The 22,096-nt window shown below is 36.4% G+C and overlaps 3 protein-coding genes across 5 annotated transcripts in view; all 3 read right to left on the reverse strand.

Annotated features, from left to right (window-relative positions):
- LOC119775027 (neurofilament heavy polypeptide-like) overlaps window positions 1-1,121 on the reverse strand; it is a 30,294-nt gene extending 29,173 nt beyond the window's left edge. The window contains exon 1 of the mRNA XM_038272875.1: window positions 1,046-1,121. The gene's annotated coding sequence lies outside the window, so the exon portion shown is untranslated. The remainder of the gene's footprint in view (window positions 1-1,045) is intronic.
- Window positions 1,122-9,261: 8,140 nt separating this feature from the next.
- LOC119775028 (E3 ubiquitin-protein ligase TRIM39-like) lies at window positions 9,262-17,224 on the reverse strand. Of its 3 annotated transcripts, none has more exons than XM_038272877.1 (7): window positions 17,121-17,224; window positions 12,669-13,240; window positions 12,453-12,548; window positions 10,928-11,161; window positions 10,625-10,772; window positions 10,531-10,557; window positions 9,262-10,437 (listed from the first exon to the last, which is right to left on the reverse strand). In XM_038272877.1, the coding sequence occupies exons 2-7, from the start codon at window positions 13,233-13,235 to the stop codon at window positions 9,851-9,853; spliced, it is 1,659 nt and encodes a 552-aa protein (XP_038128805.1). In that variant the 5' UTR covers window positions 13,236-13,240; window positions 17,121-17,224; the 3' UTR covers window positions 9,262-9,850. The 3 variants fall into 3 exon arrangements, with proteins under 3 accessions (XP_038128805.1, XP_038128804.1, XP_038128806.1); XM_038272876.1 differs by having other exon boundaries at window positions 12,669-13,237; window positions 17,121-17,212; XM_038272878.1 differs by lacking the exon at window positions 10,928-11,161 and having other exon boundaries at window positions 12,669-13,237; window positions 17,121-17,212.
- Window positions 17,225-19,168: 1,944 nt separating this feature from the next.
- On the reverse strand, window positions 19,169-21,211 carry LOC119775024 (pyrin-like). The gene is given in 5 exon segments (XM_038272870.1): window positions 19,169-19,599; window positions 19,692-19,727; window positions 19,791-19,930; window positions 20,566-20,582; window positions 21,176-21,211. Coding segments are annotated over 5 exon segments (660 nt in total).
- Between the last annotated feature and the right edge of the window lie 885 nt (window positions 21,212-22,096).

A 22,096-nucleotide genomic window follows, 5' to 3' on the forward strand; every position in this document is an offset into this window, starting at 1 on the left:
ACAAAAAGTAAACCTGTACATGAAGTAATGTTTAGGTTTTATAAAGTGTTTTTATAATGTCTTTTGTTGTTGGCATTCATATAAATATACTGGCGTGATAACTTAGTATACGTTTGATTATTTTTTGGTATACGTCTATTTTGAATTTATAGCCCCCTCTGGAGAAAACTCCAACAGCCGCCACTGGTGTACATTGGTTATTGCCAGGCCACCCTTATAGAAATGTTCTGGCTACGCCTCTGTTCAAGGATCTACTCAACAAAACGTCCCTCTATGGGTGGGATTTTATTAGTTCTATCAATAAAATATGAGCTCAGAAAAATAACACCGTTTTTTCACGCTCAAAATGTTCCTGACAAAGGTGCCTAGAGCACACCATCAGATTTTTGTACAGACTGCATATAGAGAGACAGCAAGAACAGAGCAAAAAAAAAAAAAAAACAAAGCTTTAAAACAAGATACAAATCACTCATTTCTTAAAAAAAAACAAAAAAAACAAACAAAGGAAATGAAGGCGGTTTCAAATGTTCTGCCGGTTGTGTAGACATCGATAACATCTGATGCAGCAAAATGAAATAAAGAATAGCACTAAGTTAATCAAAAGAAATGCATCTTAAAGAAAAAGTAATACCCCTTCACAACAAAACGTTATCTCTGCATATAAATGTAATGGCATTTTTGAAATTTAACATGAAAAAGGGAAGTGAACTATTCGATGAAAAATAGTTGATGAAAAAGATGTATACACATATAAATACACATACATATAAATGAATACACAACTTTTTTTTTTTTTTTTTTTTTTTACATGAACACATTAATAGGCGACCTGCTCCTGCTGGTTGATAAATAATGTGTTCTGAATCTTTAAAAAGTGACAAATAAACACTGGAGCAAAGAGGGCTTAAAACAAAAAATTGAAGGTAAAGTTTTTGCCCAAAGATCAAGTTTTAGTAAAGCTGCTTGAAGACCTGCTGTCTGCATGTCCCGGGCTCATAAAAAGGTTTAAAATGACGCAATTAACAGAAATATCAGTGCTTCTTACCTCACAGACTTCCTCCTGAACCGTTTTAGAGCTAACAGACCAACTGTCAGCGCAGCGTGATGCTGTGGTGCTTTCAGTTTCATTTCTGGCGCAAAACATGAATAAACCTCAACATCCGTTCCTTCGCCCGCTGATGCTTTCAAAGATACTGGGAAAATCCAAGACCCTTAACCAATAGCCGACAATGTGTTTTATTTAACAGAACAAACTTTTTTGTTCTGTCTTTTTAGTTTTTGCATCACTGATAAAAAATAAAAGAAAACATACAAGATCCATTTAATGCCACTCACAAAATCAAAAAGCATATCAATTATCAAAAAGGTAAACCAAAACAAACCGTAAATGATTCTGCTGCATTAATTGGTGGCATAGCTAATGTAAAAAAAAACAAACAAAAAAAAACATAAAGGGGATTTCTAAAATAGTTAAAATATAACATAATTTTATCTTAATGCAACTTGTTGGCTAATCATAGAGTTGTACAATATAGAACATTTTTGTTTTTTAAACATTGTCCTGTCTGGCAATGTTGCAATAAGAATAATTGTCTTGATGCCAAAAAGACATTAGTACCCTGGTGGACATTAAAAAGCTGTGTTTAAAAAAAATTCCATTAAAAGTTTGTTCTCAGGTTCCATTATAATCGCTGTGAGGCCCGTGGTGTTAGATGAAGTATAAAAGTAGATTACTCTATATCTGATGTAGAGTAAGTTAAAGTATAACACCAGAACCCTTAATCTCTCAATTAAGGTTCATATTGGATTTTTTAATTTATTTCTCTATAGGATCTATGTGAGCCTATATATTTCAACAACTATTACACAGCTATATCTTAGAAAACTCTAATCCTGAAACCCATGACCCTTCATTAGATTAAGACCAACGTAATGATATTTTTGTTGTTTATTTTGTTCTTAATAGGAATAAAACTAAAATCCTTGACCAGAAGCTACTTAGCTTTCATTATTTACTTTGCTACAGACACTTTGCCTTGCCCCACAAAATTATTAGTAGATGTCAAACCAGGATGTCAGTTCTAAACTTATCTTTCTCAAGCATCAAACGAAACAAACTGATTCGCATGACGTTTACCTTTTTGGCTTCTTCTTTTAGAATTCCTTCCTGTGCAGGTTTCATGTCTGATGAAAATACTGATAAGAAACCTCTCGCATTTAGAAAGAGAAGCTGTCACCAAAGTGTAATATGCAGATAAAATGCAGATGAAGAGAAATATTTTGCCAAGAGCAGATGGGTTTTAAAATGAGATTATGTGTTCACAGTTTGTGTTTTGATCAATTCCTTTTAAAATGAAAACTGTGTGTAAAATTCATATGCTGGCACAGACAAAAAAAAGACCGTATCCTTGTTTATAAAAAACAAGGAGCATGATACATTTTTTTTTGTTTTATTTTTTCCCCGCATTGATTTATGGGGCTTAATTACAGCTTCCATTAAATAATTTTTTTTTTAGATACATTTACTTTAAATTTGTTTTTCTTCTTTTATCTTATTTTAGTGAGTGTTGAAAAATGGATGAATATGTACAGGTATGTCATTTAAAGAGAAACTATAAAACATGAATTATTGTTATGTCCCAGCCTAGACCTTGGGAACATGTCCACCCCTTAAATCTCTCCTTTATTTTTCACAATCCTCTGTATGTATGCACTGTATATACTTCATGCACCTTTGCCTCCATTTTTCACCTTCTGTTTTTTATAAGAGGCAATGTCACAAGTGAATTTCTCCATTGTGAGATCAATAAAGTTCTATTCTATTCTATTATATTCTATTTTTGTTGCGGGTCACAAGTCTGTTATCATTTGTCGGCTGTTAATTTGCCAAATGCTGGTAAGAAAACAAGCAATGAAAATATAGGTATCTCCATTATAAGTACTTTAATGGTCCCAAAAGATTTTCACATGAAATCCTTGTAAATTGTGATAAATAAATTGCACCTTTATATTTCATTACACTAAATACATGCTATGGATGAAACATAAGTCTAAATGAAATACCTCTAACCTTATAAGTGGGGTTTCCAACTTTAGGTCATGTTTCAGTTTCCAACTGAAACCCAGGGTACTAGTTTATAATACTGTCATTGGCCAGAAGATTAAATGCAAAACCATCGCCATTCCATTTGTTGCTTAAGTCTCTTAAAAACTGAAGAGAATTTTCTTCAAACACAAAATCCCAGTACATTTCTTTTTCTTTTTTTTCTAAAGACAAAACCCCCAGGCCTAAGATGAGCTGAGTTGTGATTGCAGATCAAAGGAATGCTCTGACCTTTATATTGGAGAAACCAAACAACCTTCCACAGACGCATGGCTCAACACACACCAGCGACCTCCTCCAGACAGGAATCTGCTGTCCACCTACACCTTAAGGACATAGGACACTCGCTTGAAGAGAAAAATGCTCACATTTTGGAAAAAGAAGAAGGGTGGTTTGAAAGGGATGCGAAGGAAGCCATCTCTGTTAAGGTGAAAAACCAACCTTAAGCAGAGGGGGTGGACTCAGGTTTCAAAAACCTACAACACATGATAGATTTGATTCCTGCCTGCTGTCATCTCAGTCCTCATCGCCATGTAGGGGACCAAAACATCTCGCCTGTTTACCCAGGCCGAACGACTCCCCTTTACAGAGGCATGGGCCAGTATCAGGCTTTGCAGGCCAACAAGGATTGGACCTGTTTTCTGTTCGTGTTGCATGTTTTCGAAGCCATAACAAGGCTTTTGTTTGGGCCACTCTGTAAGCTTTGAACTCAACACTATCCCAGACATTAGTCTGTTTTTTTAGTCTAGTAAACTAGCCCCACCCGCCAGTGGGCAAAATCATGTTTGCCTGCGAGTGGTCTAGCCTCGATCAATGACCCAGGTCCTAGAAATGGCGGGCCAATCATAACGCAGAGATGTGTTTTGAATTTCTGGATGCAAAGCAGGTGGGGTTTTGAGGGCTTGACGATGAAGCTGCGCAATGCTGGAGAAAGCACAACAAGAAAGATGGCAATAACTATTGAACAGTTTTCAATTTAATCAGCTTTGGAACCAGTATTTGTGCCGTGCTTACGTCACAGCCAGTTGCACTCATTGGTCAGAGCGTTGGCCAATAGGCACATACAGTACATAGTTTGAAAGACAATGGGTTGTTCTCATCAACAATTTCTGATGTCTCATTCATTGAGGCCAGACTAAATTACACATTTAATCTCACATTTAGTCTGGTTTATCAGGATATTGTTTTTGAACTATTTTAGAATGACTGTCATTGATCAGTTCATAAATTCACAGGTAAAATGCATTTCTTCTTGGTCTTTAAAGTAGCTGTTTCCTCCCACACATTTGATAACAGTTCTTCTGTTTTTTTGAGCCATAAACCCCAAGAGGGTGAAGTTTAAACTGATGAGTGAATGTTGTTGACATGATATTGTACCATCTCCTATAAAAAGCACTTTTGAAATCAAAGCATATAGTTTGCAAGTTTTATACCAGTACAGTACATTAACAGTAACTGTGGTTTTTATTTTACAATGCTTTTAGTGCATGTTTGAAATGTGTTAAACTACATTTGAAAATGAACTCAAATGAACCAATTCCTGGACCAGACCAGCAGTGTGTGTGCAGCTGTAGAGTCTCTATTTTGTCTCTTATCTTCCTGTATGAAACACGTACTGAGAACATAGTATGTAAAACACTTCCGCTCATATCAAGCTAACTGACAAGTAAGAAGCTGTTTCCTGCTTACTCAGAAGTTTATCTTTCCTTCAGTACCTTAGAAGTCAGTGCTATTCCTTTTTAAACTTACAGATTTTTAGTTGTTTTTAATTATATTTTTCATTCAGAAATAAAACAAAAAAGCAGTAGGCATTGCATGACCAAGAGTAGACCTCTACAGTATACCAGTAGCCTATGTCTAAAAATGTGTTGTTTTTCTTACAAGAAATATTTTGTTGTCTCCCCAGATGTTGAGTTTTTCTGAATATCTGTCTGTGTTAGCAGAAATGGATATCAGCTAAACTTTAGACTGATCAAACACATACTTTATGTTAACCTCTTTCAGCTGTTGTTAGAAAACACTGGATCATAACTTCAGCATTGATTGTAGAAAGGAAAAAGTAAAAAAAAAAAAATATCTACTGGACCTTGTTTCCGAGTTTGAAGATGTTTCACTTCCCATACAGGAAGCTTTTTCAATTCAAAATTAAACAAATTGGATTTTTTTTTTCCGTATTTTTTTTTTGGTATGACTATGACTGAGAATGTTACGGAGCTCCTTAAAGCTACAGTGTGTAATAATTACAGGGATATACAGTCAGAAATGTAATATATTATACATAACTATGTTATTTATCATCATCTACGAGCTCAGCCTCTTAACCTTAATATTTGCGTTGCCTTAGAATATGTTATTTATTATTACATAGGAGCGGGTCTCGCAGCCATGGAGGCGAGACATCTTTGCGCTATGGCAGCGCAGAGCCAACAAACTAGCGATTGCGAGATCGCCCATTACGCTTGAAAGTAAGTATATTTATTATCTTAAGTCTACATGAAATCTATATCCTACACAGCCTAATGAAATACTATCTGTAAAATTATCTATGTAAACAAACCTCATCACTTGAGATGGTAGGTGATGCAGACGTCGTGGAAGACATTTTGTCCCGTAATGCTCGCCGTACTGTTGGGGGGGAGAAGCGGTGGGGGGGAGATGTTCATGTTGCTGCAGTCTGCAGTCTGGACGTTAGATGTCGCTGAAAATTACACACTGTAGCTTTAAGGGACATGGAGGAAAAAATAAACTGTTGCAAATATGCTTTTGCGAGATCCCGCAAAACTATTGTGGGATCTCACAAAAGCATTGCGGGATCTTGCAAAAGTTCTTTTTTCCCCCCCTCCATGTCCCTTTAGGGGCTCCGTAGAATCTTCATCAGCATATAAAGGAAACTGAAGTAGATGGTCATTTTGCGGCGCTAGTTAGCAGGAAACTTTTACAACCATCCAACAACTGTTAACAATTTTTTTTTAAAACAGGTGAAACTATAACCATGTTATCTTGATTTCCAGTGCAGATAATCTTACTGATATTTGATTAAGATGAATATACTTCTTGTATTTCTGCATAAATACAGTTCAGACTGCAGAGTAAAACATTGATTTCTGGCCTTTCTGAAATGTGATCCAGACCCTACAGATAGCCATTTCTTTGTGAGGTTTGACAGAATTTGGTGGAGTTCTGATGTCAGCCAGGCTTGCACTGCTGTGGGTTTAACTTTCCTCAAAATCCCTCCTGTTTTCCAATCCAATCAGTCGCTGCAGTAGTTCCTACCGGAGAGAGCCGGTGTGTGATTCTTGTATTGCTCTCTCTTTTTCAATTTTCAATTCAATTCAGTTTATTTATATAGCGCCAAATTCACAACACATGTCATCTCAAGGCACTTTACAGTTCAACCAGATCATACAGTCAAATTGATACAAAGTTTTCTATCGAAGGAAAACCAGTTGATTGCATCAACTCATTGACTCAAATACAATCCCTCACACTAAGCATGCTTGTAGCGACAGTGGAGAGGAAAAACTCCCTTTTAACAGGAAGAAACCTCCAGCAGAACGGGGCTCAGGGAGAGCGGCCATCTGCTGAGGACGACTGGGGTTCAAGGAGACGGAAGCAGAGACACAAAAAGCAGCTGTAAAAGGCGGCCCCGTCCAGGAAACACACAGCCAGGCAGACGAGCTCCGAGCCAGCTCCCATGCCAGAGGATGAAGAGAGCACATCCACCCAGTCACAGGACCACACTGGAAAACAGGCCGATCTCCAACATCTATAAACAAGGGTGTTGATGGAAGCAGCACAGCTGATGTTTCTTTCTAGGATGACATCACAGCCAAACAGGAACAGACGAGGCAAAGCTACTCTGAGGAAAAGCAGATAGAGCAGAAGGTTAGAGATTGAACTAACAGATTCTGCAGAATAGGAGAACAGAGAGAGAATGAAGCAGAATGATGAAATCGGGGTCCCTATGTCCTCCAGAAGTCTAAGCCTATAGCAGCATAACTGTAGAGATAGCTCAGGATAACCTGAGCCACCCTTTTTGAGAAACATTAGAAACCAAATTTTTATTTAGAATTCAACTAAATACAAAACCTAAAATTTTCAGGTCTTGTTATTATTATGGACCCTAGGCAGAAGTTCAACTGAGGAAACAATTACTATTTGCCTCCGTCATGGGCCAATCAACATCCATAGTTCATTTTAAAAGGGACTCCAATTCACATTTCATAGAAGGTGCCTAACGTGCAGGCAGCGGTCATGCTATGTTGGACTTCGGTTCAGATGACCCCGATTCAACCCACTTCCATCCCCTTCTCTACTATCATAGCTAAAGTTTCATCAGTGTGTCATTCCTTCCGGACTCTTACTGCGTTCCCTATCTCATCTCAACCGGTCTGGCAGAAGGCCGGCCATGTTGAGCCTGGTTCTGCCAGAGCTTTCTTCCCAATAGGGAGATTTTCCTCACCACTGTTGCTTCATGCTTGCTCATCATGCACAGGTTATATAGGTAGATATGCTCTAAGACAAGACAAGGTTGATGTAGGTTCATTTAATTTCTTTGCCCTCATAATTTTTACCACTTTTGTGTTTGTTTTTTTCAGGTACAGTATAAAGCCATCTGCAACCAAGAGTTTTGTACCAACTATGTCCATCTCAGCCTGCCAGGAAGACAGTTATAAATTCATAGTAGTATAGTATGTTTGCATCAACAATAGGTGCTTACTGTACAGTGTTTGTGCTTTGAGTTACTAGTAAAATTACATTTAAAGACCAACGTAGTGAATTAACTGAAATGAACCAATTCCTGGAGCAGACTGGTGATTAGATTACACCTATTGTGTCTGTATTTTGGAGATTTTCTGGTTTCTTGAACAAATAAGATCATTGGCAAGTGAATGAGGAGCCAAGACCCCAAGCAGAGTCTGATTTTAAAAATGTGGTGATGAAATGTTAAAATAATTTTCTACAAACCTAAAATTCTTGGTTAAAAAAATCAATCAATAAATAAATAAATAAATAATATATTCTCGGTTATATTTGTAACATGCAGATATGTACAATGAACCAAATAAACTACACATAGGGGTCGTTATACTTCCAGAGATCTCTCTGTGTAAAACACACACTGGAGAAGAAGGTGAAAAGGATTATCACTCATATGAGCAAACTTACTGAAAAATAAGAAATACTGTTCACTAAACCTGTTTTATTAATGTGTTTGTTTCTTTTTCAGATGTTTACCTTTACTTCACACACTTCACATGATCGTTTTGAACTGTTTTCCACACAGAAATGTTACTAGTTGTGTACTTCTTCCTTTCTTCTTTTTCTATGTAAAATAAGATGGTAAGTATTGCAAACATGTAATTTTTTTAAAGTTCATAAAATACTCTTTGCAAAAAAAGCTACGTTTAGTTTAAATTAATGTATTAACTTAATTTCATGGATTTTGGTTTAATAGGAGATGATAATATTTAATGTTCAAAAAAATATTATATATAAATATAAACCAGGATTACAATAGAAATTGCCTAATATAAGGTTTCTGCAAAGAGTATACAATTTTATTTAATTCAATGTATTTATTTTATTTGTGGCAAAGGTACAACAAAGAAAGATGATATTTACTCAATGGTGTAACGACACAACAATAGGCCCGTAACTAACATTATCTGGGTGGGCCCCATATGTACATCCCCCACGCCGCCGCTCCTGCCGTAGACAACCAACCCCAAATGTGCCCCATACATACACACTTCATCATTTAATCATTCTTCACCTTCACCAGACATGGATATACTCAGTATATTCTGCTGTAAAATTAGTCTTATCGGGCTACCTTGAGCTTCACAGTCCCCCTCCTCACCCACGCTCTCTCCATTCTTCTTTTGGTCGCAATCTTGACTCACTGCAGCAGCAACATCCACCTCTGCCTCTTCGGTTTTTTGAAAGAACGTGTTTATTTTGGGAAGTTTTTTTCCATTCTTCTTTGCTTTTTCTTTTCTGAAATCCGCTTAAGTGTCTCTTTTTGACATCCATTGTCGCTAACACATTGTAGTTAGCATCAATCATAGATTATGATTTTAATCTATGCTCTGGATTACACACAATTCCAAGTCATATTGTAAAAAATTAAATAATCAAATAAAGTGTTTTTTTTTATATCTTTATTGCGGTTTAAAACATATTATATGTGTGTATTTTTTACCAACCGTCTAATGAACTATACGCAGTTATTAAAATTTTTTCGCACCATTACATCTGCAAAGGAGGTCCTAGTCCACAGTTGTGTAGGGGGCCAACCAGGTGTCAGTGATGGTGCCCCTAAGAGGTCGGGTCCCCCTAAGCAACTGCATACTCTGCTTACCGATAGTTATGCCATTGTATGTTCTCGTTTACATACTGTACATGAGTACAGGACTGGTTATTTGAAGGTTGGTTGTAACAGTAGGAAAGGATGACAGGGATTCCATCAGTGGTAGTTTAAGCTTACTGTGGACACAGCAAGTTAGCATGTGGTTTGATGTGGATTGTAATCCATTAAGATGTTTTGTTAAAAGCTTATAGAATTGAAATAGAGTTTAGGTGTAATAAAAAAAAACTTTCTTTCAAAAACAATTTTGCAAAATTTGACCCCCAAAAAAATCACACATTTGTTTTTTTGTTGCTATATTTTTTAGAAATAGTTATTTCCCCCAATTTTTCATTATGTAAAATTACCTCTTAAATCAGAAACATTTGATATTCTGGTTAAAGACAAATGGAGCAAAAACTCCTCCAAACTTCGCCCATTTCCGAATGTGTTCCATTAGAAACAACCAAAGCCTCAGAGTTCATCTTATCCTGCTTATAATGTGGGCTGAAATAAGGGAATATCTCATCTTTGAATAAACAGTCTGTGAATGAGTAGATATGAGACTGGGTCGTCACATCATAGAAGGACAAGAGATTTTCCTCGTAATCCACAAAGACCCCGACTGTCTCTGGCTTCTCTTCCAGGGAAAGACCAATAGGTGGATTCATCATGGCTGCATAGTTCTCCTCCTCATAATGTACCAGAACCCAGTAACCATGATCTGGGCTGAGCTTGAGTTTTCCTTTACGGCCTGCACTGCCTCTTGCTACACCTAGATCCCATCCGGTCTTGTTGTTGACCTTCACCTCCCAGTATGACTTTCCAGTCGTCAAGCTGTTGAGTCCGAGAACACTGCCAAAGACATCGAACCTCTCTGTAGAATCAGCTACTTCCTGGATTTCGCCTCCATCTTTGACTTCTTTCCCATTGGGGGAAATAATGAGGCGTTGGTGTGCTGTCTGTGCGTCTAGTTCTACGTCCACTGTTAGGTCAAATTTAAAATGGGTTAAGATACATTTGTTATTATATATGATATTTGGGAAAAACCATTATGCAGAAGAAAAACATGCTGTACCTGAAAACTTCTGAAGTCTTTTCAGTTCTGTAAAAAAAAAAGCTATCGATTAGCCAGATTCTTTATATTTCTCCTACCACAAGTTAACACTTACCAATGGTGTCCAGCTTCTTCAGCTCCTGCTGAATATCTCTAAGCATTGTTGTTGAAATTTCTCTCATGGAGCCAAAAGACAGAGTGTTGTCAAGTTTAACGTCTGTCCAGTCCTTCATGTCATCATGGACTGAAACAGAAGGATACTTCTGGAAAAACAGAAAAATAGACATAAAGATAAAGGTACAGACTTACTAAGCTTCAAACCTTTCCAGGCACTTAAGGCAAAATGTATTTCTGTATTGATCATTCATTATACCTTCTAAAACCAATGTTTATAATTCTAAAATGGTTTCCCTCTGACCTGTAAGAAAAGGATGTGATCTTCAAACCCTGAGACGTCATCTAGTTCTGAGATTGTTTTCTCTATTTTTTTTATTTCTCCTTCCAGCTCCTCTTTCAGATTTTTGGCATCTTCCTCCATTTCATCCCGCCTATTCGCTAGTGGCTTAAGAGCTTTATGCTGGGCTGCCTCCACAATAACAACCAGAGCAGAAAAAACACTCTCTATGTCCCACCACTCGTTTTCAATTAGGTCCTGTAAATGACAAAAAAAAACAATTAAAAAAGTTTTATTTAAGTTTTTTCTTTCACATCAGGTTACATCCCATTTATTCTATGGTTTTATCCACTCTTTTATGGTAGCCTACTTTATTGGTGTCACCCATAATATCGCCAACATGCTTCCTCATTTCCTACCACTAAAGATCTTTTGAAGATATGAGATGCTTTTAAACATCATCATCTGAGCAAGCCCCAAAATGATGACTCTTTCATTAATAAGATTTAAAGGTATGGAGTGAAATTTGCTCTATTATTGTTGCAAGCAAAAAACATATTATGTAAATGAAAATAAAAACAAAATGCAATCCATAAGACTTTGAAAAACAAGAGTAACTTTGATGTTTTATCAGATTAAATGTATTTTTTTATTCATATTTTGTATTTTTCAATCTATTTTTTCAAACTTTTTTACAGATTTTACAATTGAAAATTTTACTTTCTTTATAATTTCTCTTTTACATATTTAGTTAAACAGATTGCATTGTTAAAAAATGTGTGTTACAGACAGTGATGGGAGTAACGGCGTTGAAAGTAACTAACGCCGTTACCTTATTTTAGTAGGCCAAATTTTAAACTATCAGGAAGTCCTTTAAAACAAAAAACTTTCCATGCACAGTAGTGTGGAGCTGAAACTATAATGGAAAACAGGAGTTTGTGAAAATTGAATCAGGCCAACAGAAGATGTGAACTTTCCCACTTTTACTGATCCTGGGATCATTACAAGGACCAGCGGCTTGAATGTAACCACAGTTCTACAAAAGCATTTAAGCTACAATTTGTTACTTTTATTTATTTTTCAAAAGAAGATCTACTTTATAGCCCTTAAAACTCCAAGGTGAAAGACTAAAGCATTGATTCTGACAGTCAAAACGTCTTAAGCAGCTGGAGATAATGTAGATGCAGAACAACAAAACTCAATAATTCAATAATTCCCAGGCCATACAGATAAAAAAAACCTACATAAAAAAACACAAGACGGTTATGGCAAACACATATCTTAAACATTTTTGCACCTTTTAAGCTTTTAATAAATTTAATACATTGTAAAAGAGCAATCGCTGTTTATTGAGATGCAGGCTATTGAAGAAAGTGAGTTGATCCTTTAAAGGTTTTTGTTTCACCAAACATAATTTTTTTGGTCAGTCTCAGAGGACGTGGTTTTTATGACTTGATAGCCCTGTAATTTTATTTAAGAAACTGCTTTGATTGGGTTATATGTTCAGCATCAGCACGTTTGCTTCTCTGCTCCTATATAAAGTATGTACCTTGCTCTCCTTTAGAGCTGCATTTATCTCCTCCATCTTTGTCTTTCTTATTTCAATCCTCTCTTCTAATGCTCTCTTTGTGTTTTCAAGTTGAGTCTGGAGGGGAAAAAAGTGCATTCATTTGGCCAACATTAAACAGTTTATCCTTTTTACTGTATAACAAACATCAAGATGGTTTAAAAGCTTGTAACAAATGAGTCAGGAAGTAGAAACTACCTTCTTTTCGAGCCAGGCCTCTTCGTTGGAGACAACTTCCTCCTGACTTCCTTCTAAACATCGAACACAGATGCTTTTCTGTTGCGTCTTGCTGTACAGCTCTAGTGAACGTCCATGGATCAGACAGGCCCTTGCGTCTAAGTTCTGCAGTGGTTCCACCAGCTTGTGACCCTTCAGCCTTTCAGCTGAATGGTTTACCAAGTGATCTGAGCAATAGGAGGCGAGACACACAAGGCAGGACTTCTTAGCCTTCTGCCTCGGCTCAGTGCAAACGTCACAAACCACTTCCCCAGCATCACCCGAGCTCCTGTTGCTGATTGTGGTTTTCATTTGCTGGGCAATATCTCTCAGCACAATGTTAACATCAGGAGCTTTACTGAGATGTTTCTTACAAAGAGGACACATGTCATTAACATGATGTACAGAGATGCTGCACTCCAGGCATTTACTGCAGAAAGAGTGACCGCAAGGCGTAGTGACCGGATCACTGAATATCTCCATGCAGATGGAGCAGGTTAGATTCTTCTCCAGGGAGAAGTCACTGGTTTGGACAGATGCGTTGGCCATGTCTGCTGAAAGAAAATATCTCACTTAACAAAATGTTTTTGACATGTTTCAACACTTTCAAGGTTCAGGTTGCCATAAAAATGGATCAATATGGAGTGAATTTCTATTTTTTATTCTTGTAATGAAAGAACATTCAGTAATTTCGTTAATTCAAATTTGAACCAAATGTGATAAAGAAAGGAAAAAGAATTAAGCAAAAGAAAGAATTTGAGAGTTACTGCTGTTCTCTCAGATTTATTTATTCAATTCTAATTTTTTATTTTGTTTTCACATTTTCTTTTCTCAGATTATTTTTTCAAGTTTCGCTTTTTTTTGCTTCAGTTTAACTAATAGAATGCTTTTAGAATTTAATTTCAGTGGTTACATTCTCTTTCCTTAATAATAATACAAACGCTTGGACTGATAGGACTGATATAAATATTTTGCTATCATCCATGCAGACCAATAGAAATGTGTCTCTGCTCCTCACTCCAGAGTGAAAAGCGGGCCCCCAAAATAAAGTAAATAATAACTTTAAAAAATGCAATTAGAAAAGCTACTCCCAAAACCTTTTTTTCCATTTAAGAATTGTTTCAAAATTTTAGTTCCTGGATTTATTTTTTTATTATTTATTTATTTATTTTTTTTACAAATATTCATTTGAAATAACTCCTTTTTGATTGCCACAATTGTTGAACAAAATTCGTAACATAACACTCTGGATATTTGCAGAAAGAGACAAATAAAAAGAGAAAAGGAAAGACAGTAGCAGAAAAAACACATATTAAATGACACTGTTAATGTAAACTAAACTATACTAATTTATTTAAGTTGTATTTAGTGGCAACCAACTAGGACATAAGTAAAAATAAATACAGAAATAGATACAGGAAAAAAAAAATCTCAATGAATATATAAGTACACAATTAAATTGTCAAAAATTGTATTTATTCAATATCATCAGTTTTACACATATTATTTAATTATGCGTTTTTTATATGTACGACTCAGCATGTGGTTGTGCAACAAACTATTGAATATTTTAGTGCTCCGCTGCAGCAGAGCTCTTCTAGGGATGTTCAAGCATCAAATTGAAACATTTATTATTGTAATCAGACATCTAGAAATGACCCCAGAGTTGTTTACTTGTTGAAGACTTGGCATTAATGTTTATGTATAGCTAGTTTCAGATTATCCTCATTTTGGGCAAACCTTCTCATACATGATACCACAGGGGAAAATAAGCTTAATCTTGTCTTGTAACTCACTAACTAAACAATTAAGTTAATGGTATACTTCAGTCCTGCTTTAACAACTGTTAAACATCCTTCTCCCCCCTAACTGGTCAGAAAGGAGATGGAGACATAATTTACTGCTACTCCTGAAGCAAAGGCTGTGATTTCTGTCAGGGATGATCGAGGGTAACATCCAATTAAAGCCATCAATGTATGCAGCCGATTAGGCTATGTTTACAATTGCAGGCCTTAATGCTCAATCCCCCATTTTTTTTATCTGATTCTTTTGCATGGTTGTTCACGTTAGAAATATATGTCCTGCATGTGCAGTAGAGGACACAATCACGTCATAAGCAAACCTGCTACGTGTTTAGAGAAGTAAACATACATGGTAGTGTTGCAGCGCATTTGCAATCTTTGAAGTCTTTCCCATCCTCAGCCATTGAGAACACATTTTTTTCAAGAAGGTTGAAAATAAAGCTTAAGAAAAACATTATTACATTATCGTCTGCTATGGTTGCTGTTTTTTGTCACACATCTGCATAGCATGATGCAGAATAGGGACCTTTGTCAGGTGAGTATTAATGGCATCAACATCGGATGAATGGGACCTGACCGTTCAGACGATTTGAAAAGATCAGATTGATATCAGATTTAGGACCACATAGCCAAGCGGCCTGGGTTGCATTGGAAAAACGGATCTGTCTTGTTCAGACTGTCATGAAAAGGTGAGATACAGGTTGCATCATCATGATTTTGGCGCTGATGGCTGACTTTATTGCTAATTTCCTTCACCTGTCTAACTGCCCTCATCAGATCCACCTGTTCCAGTTTTCTGTTTAGCTCCAGGTTTCCCAGCCAATAGTGCCAGATTATTCTTGAGCCTTTGATAAAGAGAGTTTTGTAGCTTACTTTGTGTTCTGATTATCTGTAACATGTTCTGTTAGAGTAGCCAAACGAAAAAAAGTCAGGAATTCAATCACTGTTTTCACATAAAGCAGCTAAATACCTCAGCTCAGCTAACTGATAACCTCATGGTAGGAAGCCATCTCTGTAGACTTTGGCTGGTCTGGTTGCATGCATACTTTATACAGTCTAACTAACCAATAGGCAGAAGCTGTTCCCTTAAGACCGCCCCCTCCTCATTTACATAACGAGGCAGAAATTAACACAGAAATGTGAAATTATAAAAAAGACAGATAAAAAATAAGGGTACACAGAAATGTACAGATATTAAAAGCAGGTAATTATATATAAAGCGAAAAAATATGATATAAAAATAAGAGTTAATCATTATGAAGAGGAATAAGTATATAAGCTATTAGATCATATTTATACGTTTTTGTTCTCATTGTATAATTGAATTGATGTGTACTTTTATTTATGTTTTTTTACTGATTCATTTGTATGCCTATGTTTTTTATTAATCATTAATGCATTTCTGTATGAATTGTTCGTTATGTAAGAGTTGGTCATCATACAAGCACCTAAAAGCAAACACCTGTGAGTAAATGTGTGAGAGAGACTTTGTAAAAAAGCTTTCAGTTAAAAATGATCGATCAACAGCTTGGTTAACACTGAGGTATAATTATTTACCAGAGTTACTCTTTTTTTAATAGATATGTGACTTATAAAACAATTATATTGGGTTTTTTATTTGGTGTGTCAGAGAAAAGGGAATACAAATACACACTTTTTAGCTTTGTGAGAACAAGTAATAACAGGTAATAACTGCTTCAAAAAGTTTAATGAGCCATAAATATCTGTCATCTGCAGTTAAGTTTTAACAATTTGATTGATAAACTGGTTTGAATGTAATGTTTAACTGCTTGGATCAAATAGTAGCATATGAACCTGACTCTGAATTGATCTGTTTGGTTGGTCTGTTTTATTTAATTAACTGTTTCTGCGGAAAGATTTGGCTGATATATTTGTATCTTAGTGCTAAAGATAATATTACTGTTATTACACCACTGCATACATAAACCGAATTAAAAGTGATTCAATTTCTCAGTTTAAAGGCTGCAAGTTTTAGATAATTTGATAATGATTTACACCTAACATTCGACATAAAATGACTTGGTGTGTGCAGAGTGTAACCTGAAAAACTGGGACATTGAGTAAACAAATGAGATTCAAAGGTTACTACTTGCCACTGAGAGACACAAAGTATTTATCCTGTTGTGCTTTATGTGCTGCGCTGGGTTTGTGAGAGAAGGAAAATAAAGTTTTACACCCTTGCATATATTCGCTGAGTAATGAACACATTTTTGTCAGCTTAAGATTGTTATGAATATGCAGTTTAAGGACTGCATGTCTTTCTTTAGAACAGTAATAACATGTTTGCAGCAGGAAATTCAGGAAAAACAGTATTAGATTACTTTATTTGCCATTATTCCTTTCAAGATGAAGAAAGTAGTGCATAATATACATGTCAAACTCTGATATACGGCTCAGAAAGTGAAACACCTTTAGTGCAACTTTAAACAGGGTGTTTAATCAAGACCAAAGGTTATAAAACCAAGCAGATTCGCGTATATCAGATGGAAAATACACTTTAGAGGGTTGTGTAATCAGAAGTAACATGTGTTGATGTTTCACTTTTTCAGCCATCAAACAAGAAGCAAAAGCAAACAAATTTACAAACAAATATAGCGGGGAAGAATTTTACCTTCAAGCTAGAGTGTGGTTTCCCTTCTCACAGGTGTGTGTGTCCTTCTCTCTCAGCAGGCTCTTCCCTTTGGATTTCCTCCTTCAGCTAAGTTTCATTTCTGATAAAAAAGGCCACAGAGGCACCTCCCTTACACAGAGAGGGCAGCTGGCACACACCTAAGCAACCAAATTATCTGTTTGCATGTGACAGGGCATGTTGGATGTTTAGTAACAGATCAAGTACTCCACTTGCCCAGAGGGTTTTTCATTGGAAGTAAAAGGACGTTTTTGGTTTATAGTTCTTTGTACAGCTTACTGTGAAGCCTGTTTTACTGGAAAATTCAGTGTTCATATTGTTTATAAGTGTCGGTTTATAGTTCTGTGCCAAAAGACAACCAGGAAGACAGAAACAAAATCTCAGAAATTTGTACTGGTTGAATACTTTCAATAGGGTGACCAAACGTCCGTATTTCCCGGGACATATCCGTATTTCACGTCCTGTCCCGGGCGTCCCGGGTTTTTTTTAGAAAGTGAGGAAATGTCCTGATTTCACTGCGCACGACGCTCCGTGTGACGTAATCCCTGAGCCGCGTCAGTGCGGGCAGCCCTGCTCTTAATCAGAGGCTCTGTTCGAAAACCTGGGCTGCATCCTCCAAGGACGCGGTCTACCTAGACTGGATCCTTCGAAGTCCTTGAAAATAAGGAGGCCGGAAGAGTTTTGGCTGTAAATTCAAACAGGTGCACCCTTCGGCGGGTTTTACCGCCGTATGCTCTGTTGCTTAGCAACCGTGAAAGTTGACACACAAAGCAGGAAAATAATGAATACCGAGGTTTTCAAAACTGTTTGTTTATTTATTTATTTTTTTAAATGTTAAAGTGAACAAAGACTACACTCAGAAGAATCCAGAGTGGAATAAAGATTCCAACCACCGGGAGCAGGAACAAATAAAATCAAATGTAATGATAGAAACCTTAGTCAGTTAAATAACATGCTGCTGTCATTTTGCACATCTCTGATGTTGCTGCTATTTTCAAATATCCATTACTGTAAAAATGTCCATAGCTGCATATTGGTTATTAATTCTCCAGTTGTATATTGTTAAAACACTTTACAGAATTTTGTTTATATTTTAACTCTTCCCTATTATGTTATTCTTATACATTTTTCTAAGGTCCTCATTTGTGTGACCATTTCAATAATCTTTCTGCTGCTGTAAATTTGCCCATTGTGGGACAATAAAGGGATTTTCTGTTCTATTCTATAAAAGGGTTAGAAATATATAAGCAAATCTAAACAATGTATCTACAAAATATATCTGCAAAATCTCTAATATTCAACAACAAAAAATACTTAGTTAAGCATATTGTGCAAAACAACAATAAAAAAATTAAACTCCTATCAGATTTACAGTCTCCACACTGCAGATGTAGAATCTGTCCTTAAATTACAGCCAAACCCATTTACACAGTAACAGATAAAAACCTTTAGATAAACCAAACATTACTGCCACATATCTGACAGAAAAACCATTAAAACAACTATTTTAATTTATTTCAGACGGAGCTATTCACAGAGTTTTATTATATTAAACTGAACTTCCAATTTTCACCACTGTTCTTCGCCAAGTAAGATTTCCTCTTATCACGGAGCAAATCCCGATGATGAGAAATTTCTTTTTTTCAATCAACCCCAACCATAGGTTTATAACCCTAAGTGATAAAACATGGTTCTAATTACTCTATATGGTCCTAAATTATACAATATATGCACTGGCTTTATGTATTTCAAAATTAAAAATTTTTAAGACAAACTCACAAATACACTTTTCAAGTGTAGAACACTAAGCTTTACCGTAAGCTTTACTATGAATTAACTCTAGTGAATAATAAGTACACCTTGATCTTTGAACCTAGATTGCAGCTCACATTTGCCCATTTCCATACACATTTACATAAATCTTAATGAAAGTGTGCTGAAGTTGAATTCTAAACCAGTTAAATAGCAAATTACCACTTTTACTCATAAAGTTGCAGTTCCTACAAATGAAAACCTGAAGTTGAGACAATCTAATAAGTTTTTACTTTTGAAATAATCAAGGGTTCATAGTTGATCTGCTTTTTCATATGTTGACTGAAATATGGGTAAAGCTCATCACTGAATGAGCACTTAGAGAAGGAGTAGATATGAGACTGGTTTGTCACATCATAGAAGGACAAGAGATTTTCCCCATAATCCACAAAGACCCCGACTGTCTCTGGTTTCTCTTCCAGGGTAAGACGAATAGGTGGATCCATCAAGGCTGCATAGTTGTTGACCTTCACCTCCCAGTATGACTTTCCAGTAGTCAAGCTGTTGAGTCCGAGAACACTGCCAAAGAAATCGAACCTCTCAGGTGAATCAGCTACTTCCTGGTTTTCGCCTCCATCTTTGACTTCTTTCCCATTAGGGGAAATAATGAGGTGTTGGTGTGCTGTCTGTGCGTCTAGTTATACGTCCACTGTTAGGTCAAATTTAAAATGGGTTAAGAGCCATCTGTTATGTATAATAGTCAGAAAATACCATGAAGGAGAAGAAAAACATGCTTTATACCTGAAAACTTCTGAAGTCTTTTGAGTTCTGTAAAAAAAAAAAGATATCAGTTAGCCAGATTCTTTATATTTCTCGTACCACAAGTTTAGTATTAGGAGTCCAGCTTCTTCAGCTCCTGCTGAATATCTCTAAGCATTGTTGTTGAGATTTCTCTCATGGAGCCAAAAGACAGAGTGCTGTCAAGTTTCACGTCTGTCCAGTCCATCATGTCATCATGGACTGGAACAAAAGGATACTTCAGGAAAAACAGAAAAATAGACATAAAGATAAAGGTACACACTTAGTAAGCTTTAAACCTTTTCAGGCACTTAAGGCAAAATGTATCTCTGTATTGATCATTCATCCATCTTAGAAAGTAGGTGGATTCTTTGTCTGATTAAACATATTTTGGTGTGAAATGTGACAAACAACCCAAAAGAAATACAAAAAAGGATGCTACGATGATAGCAGAGAAGTGCTGGCTACATAAAAGCAGAACTCCCCTGCCAGCATTTGCTGAAGAACATAAAGCTAAACTTCACTAATGTCATATTTCCAGATATCAGGAAGTCCATTAAAATAAAACAAACAACAACAAAATAAAATGTTCCATGCACAGTAGTGTGAAACTGAAACTATAATGGAAAACAAGAATTTGTGAAAATTGAATCAGGCCAACAGAAGATGTGAACTTTCCCACTTTTACTGATCCCTAGGTCATTACAAGGACCAGCTGCTTGAATGTAGCCACAGTTCTACAAAAACAATTAAATTACAATTTGGTACTTTTATTTATTTATTACACAAGAGCTAGTATGACCACTTACAACACACAAAACTCCAAGAAGAAAGACTAAAGCATTGATTTGGACAGTCAAAACTTCCTAAATATAGCTGGAGATAATGTAGATGCTGAATAAATAAACTCAATCTTTCAAATTTCCAGGGCCATACAGATAAAAAAAAACTACAAATAAAAACACAAGATGTGCATATAGTGCCAACAAATGTTTTATTGTTGGATCCTTTTTTACCATTCAATATGTTGGTAAGAACTTTTTAAGCCTTTTATAAATTAAAGAGCAGGCAATGCATATAGATTTGGCCTGTGGAAGAAAATGAGCTGATCCTTAATTTAAATGTTTTAATAATTATTATAATAATTGAACTTTATTGATCTCACATTGGAGATATTTATCTCTGCATTTAACCCATCCCTTTGGGGAGCAGTGGGCTGCCATCGTGTGGCGCCCAGGGAGCGGTGTGGGGTCAAGGGTCTTGCTCAGAGAGCCACAGTGGCAATCTGTGGGGCTCGAACTCAAGATTCCAAGCTCTATGCCCTAACCACTAGGCTGCCACTCCTTCCATCATTTTTTTGGTCAGTCTCAGAGGATGTGGCTGCTATGAGTTACTAGCTATGTAGTGGTAGTTAAAAGACTGCTTTGATTGGTTAATATGTTTAGCATCAACATGTTTGCTTCTCTGCCCCCATACACAGTACGTACCTTGCTCTCCTTTAGAGATGTGGTTATCTCGTCCATCTTTGTCTTTTTTCTTATTTCTTATTTCAATCCTCTCTTCTAATTCTCTCTTAGTGTTTTGAAGTTGAGTCTGGAGAACAAAATGTGCAATTCTTTTGGCCAACACTGAACATATATTTTTTTCTTTAACTGGTTTTTATTTCAAAATCCCCTTCTTATTACTCTTTAACAAACATCAACATGGTTTAAAAGCTTGTAACGAATGAGTCAGGAAGTAGAAACTACCTTCTTTTCGAGCCATGCCTCTTCGCTGGAGACAAACCATGCCTCTTCGCTGGAGACAATTTCCTCCTGACTTACTTCTAAACATCGAATACAGATGCTTTTCTGTTGCGTCTTGCTGTACAGCTCTAGTGAACGTCCGTGGATCAGACAGGCCCTTGCGTCTAAGTTCTGCAGTGGTTCCACCAGCTTGTGACCCTTCAGCCTTTCAGCTGAATGGTTTACCAAGTGGCCTGAGCAATAGGAGGTGAGACACACAAGGCAGGCCTTCTTAGCCTTCTGCCATGGTTAATTGCAAACATCACAAACCACTTCCCCAGCTGCACCTGAACTCCTGTTACTGATTGTGTTTTTCATCTGCTAGGCAGGTGCAGCCATGTCTGATGAAAGAAAATATCTAATTTAACTGTCAACCAAAATATCAATTATCAATTCAATTCAGTTTATTTAAGTAGTGCCAATTCACAACACATGCCATCTCAAGCATTTTACATAAAGAATTCAACCAGATCCTACAGTCAGATTGGTTCAGATTTCTAATTAATCTAAGGAAAACCAGTTGATTGCATCGAATCATTGACTAGAAGCAACCTCACACCAAGCATGCTTGTAGAGACATTGGAGATTAAAATGCCTTTTAAAATAACCCCTTAAAAATAAAAA

The sequence above is a fragment of the Cyprinodon tularosa genome, unplaced genomic scaffold, assembly GCF_016077235.1.
Source record: "Cyprinodon tularosa strain WSP-4 unplaced genomic scaffold, ASM1607723v1 ctg844, whole genome shotgun sequence".
NCBI classification, from domain to species: Eukaryota; Metazoa; Chordata; class Actinopteri; order Cyprinodontiformes; family Cyprinodontidae; genus Cyprinodon; species Cyprinodon tularosa.

Bases quoted from the DNA above. Each gene is read 5' to 3' on its own strand.
- LOC119775028 (XM_038272877.1), bottom strand. From the start codon at position 13,235: ATGGCCAACGCATCTGTCCAAACCAGTGACTTCTCCCTGGAGAAGAAT. The intron at 10,773-10,927 runs GTCAGAGGGAAA...CTGTTTTTCCAG, and splicing joins ATCACATCCTTTTCTTACAG to AAGTATCCTTCTGTTTCAGT. The intron at 10,558-10,624 runs GTAAGTGTTAAC...TTTTTTTTACAG, and splicing joins GAAGAAGCTGGACACCATTG to AACTGAAAAGACTTCAGAAG.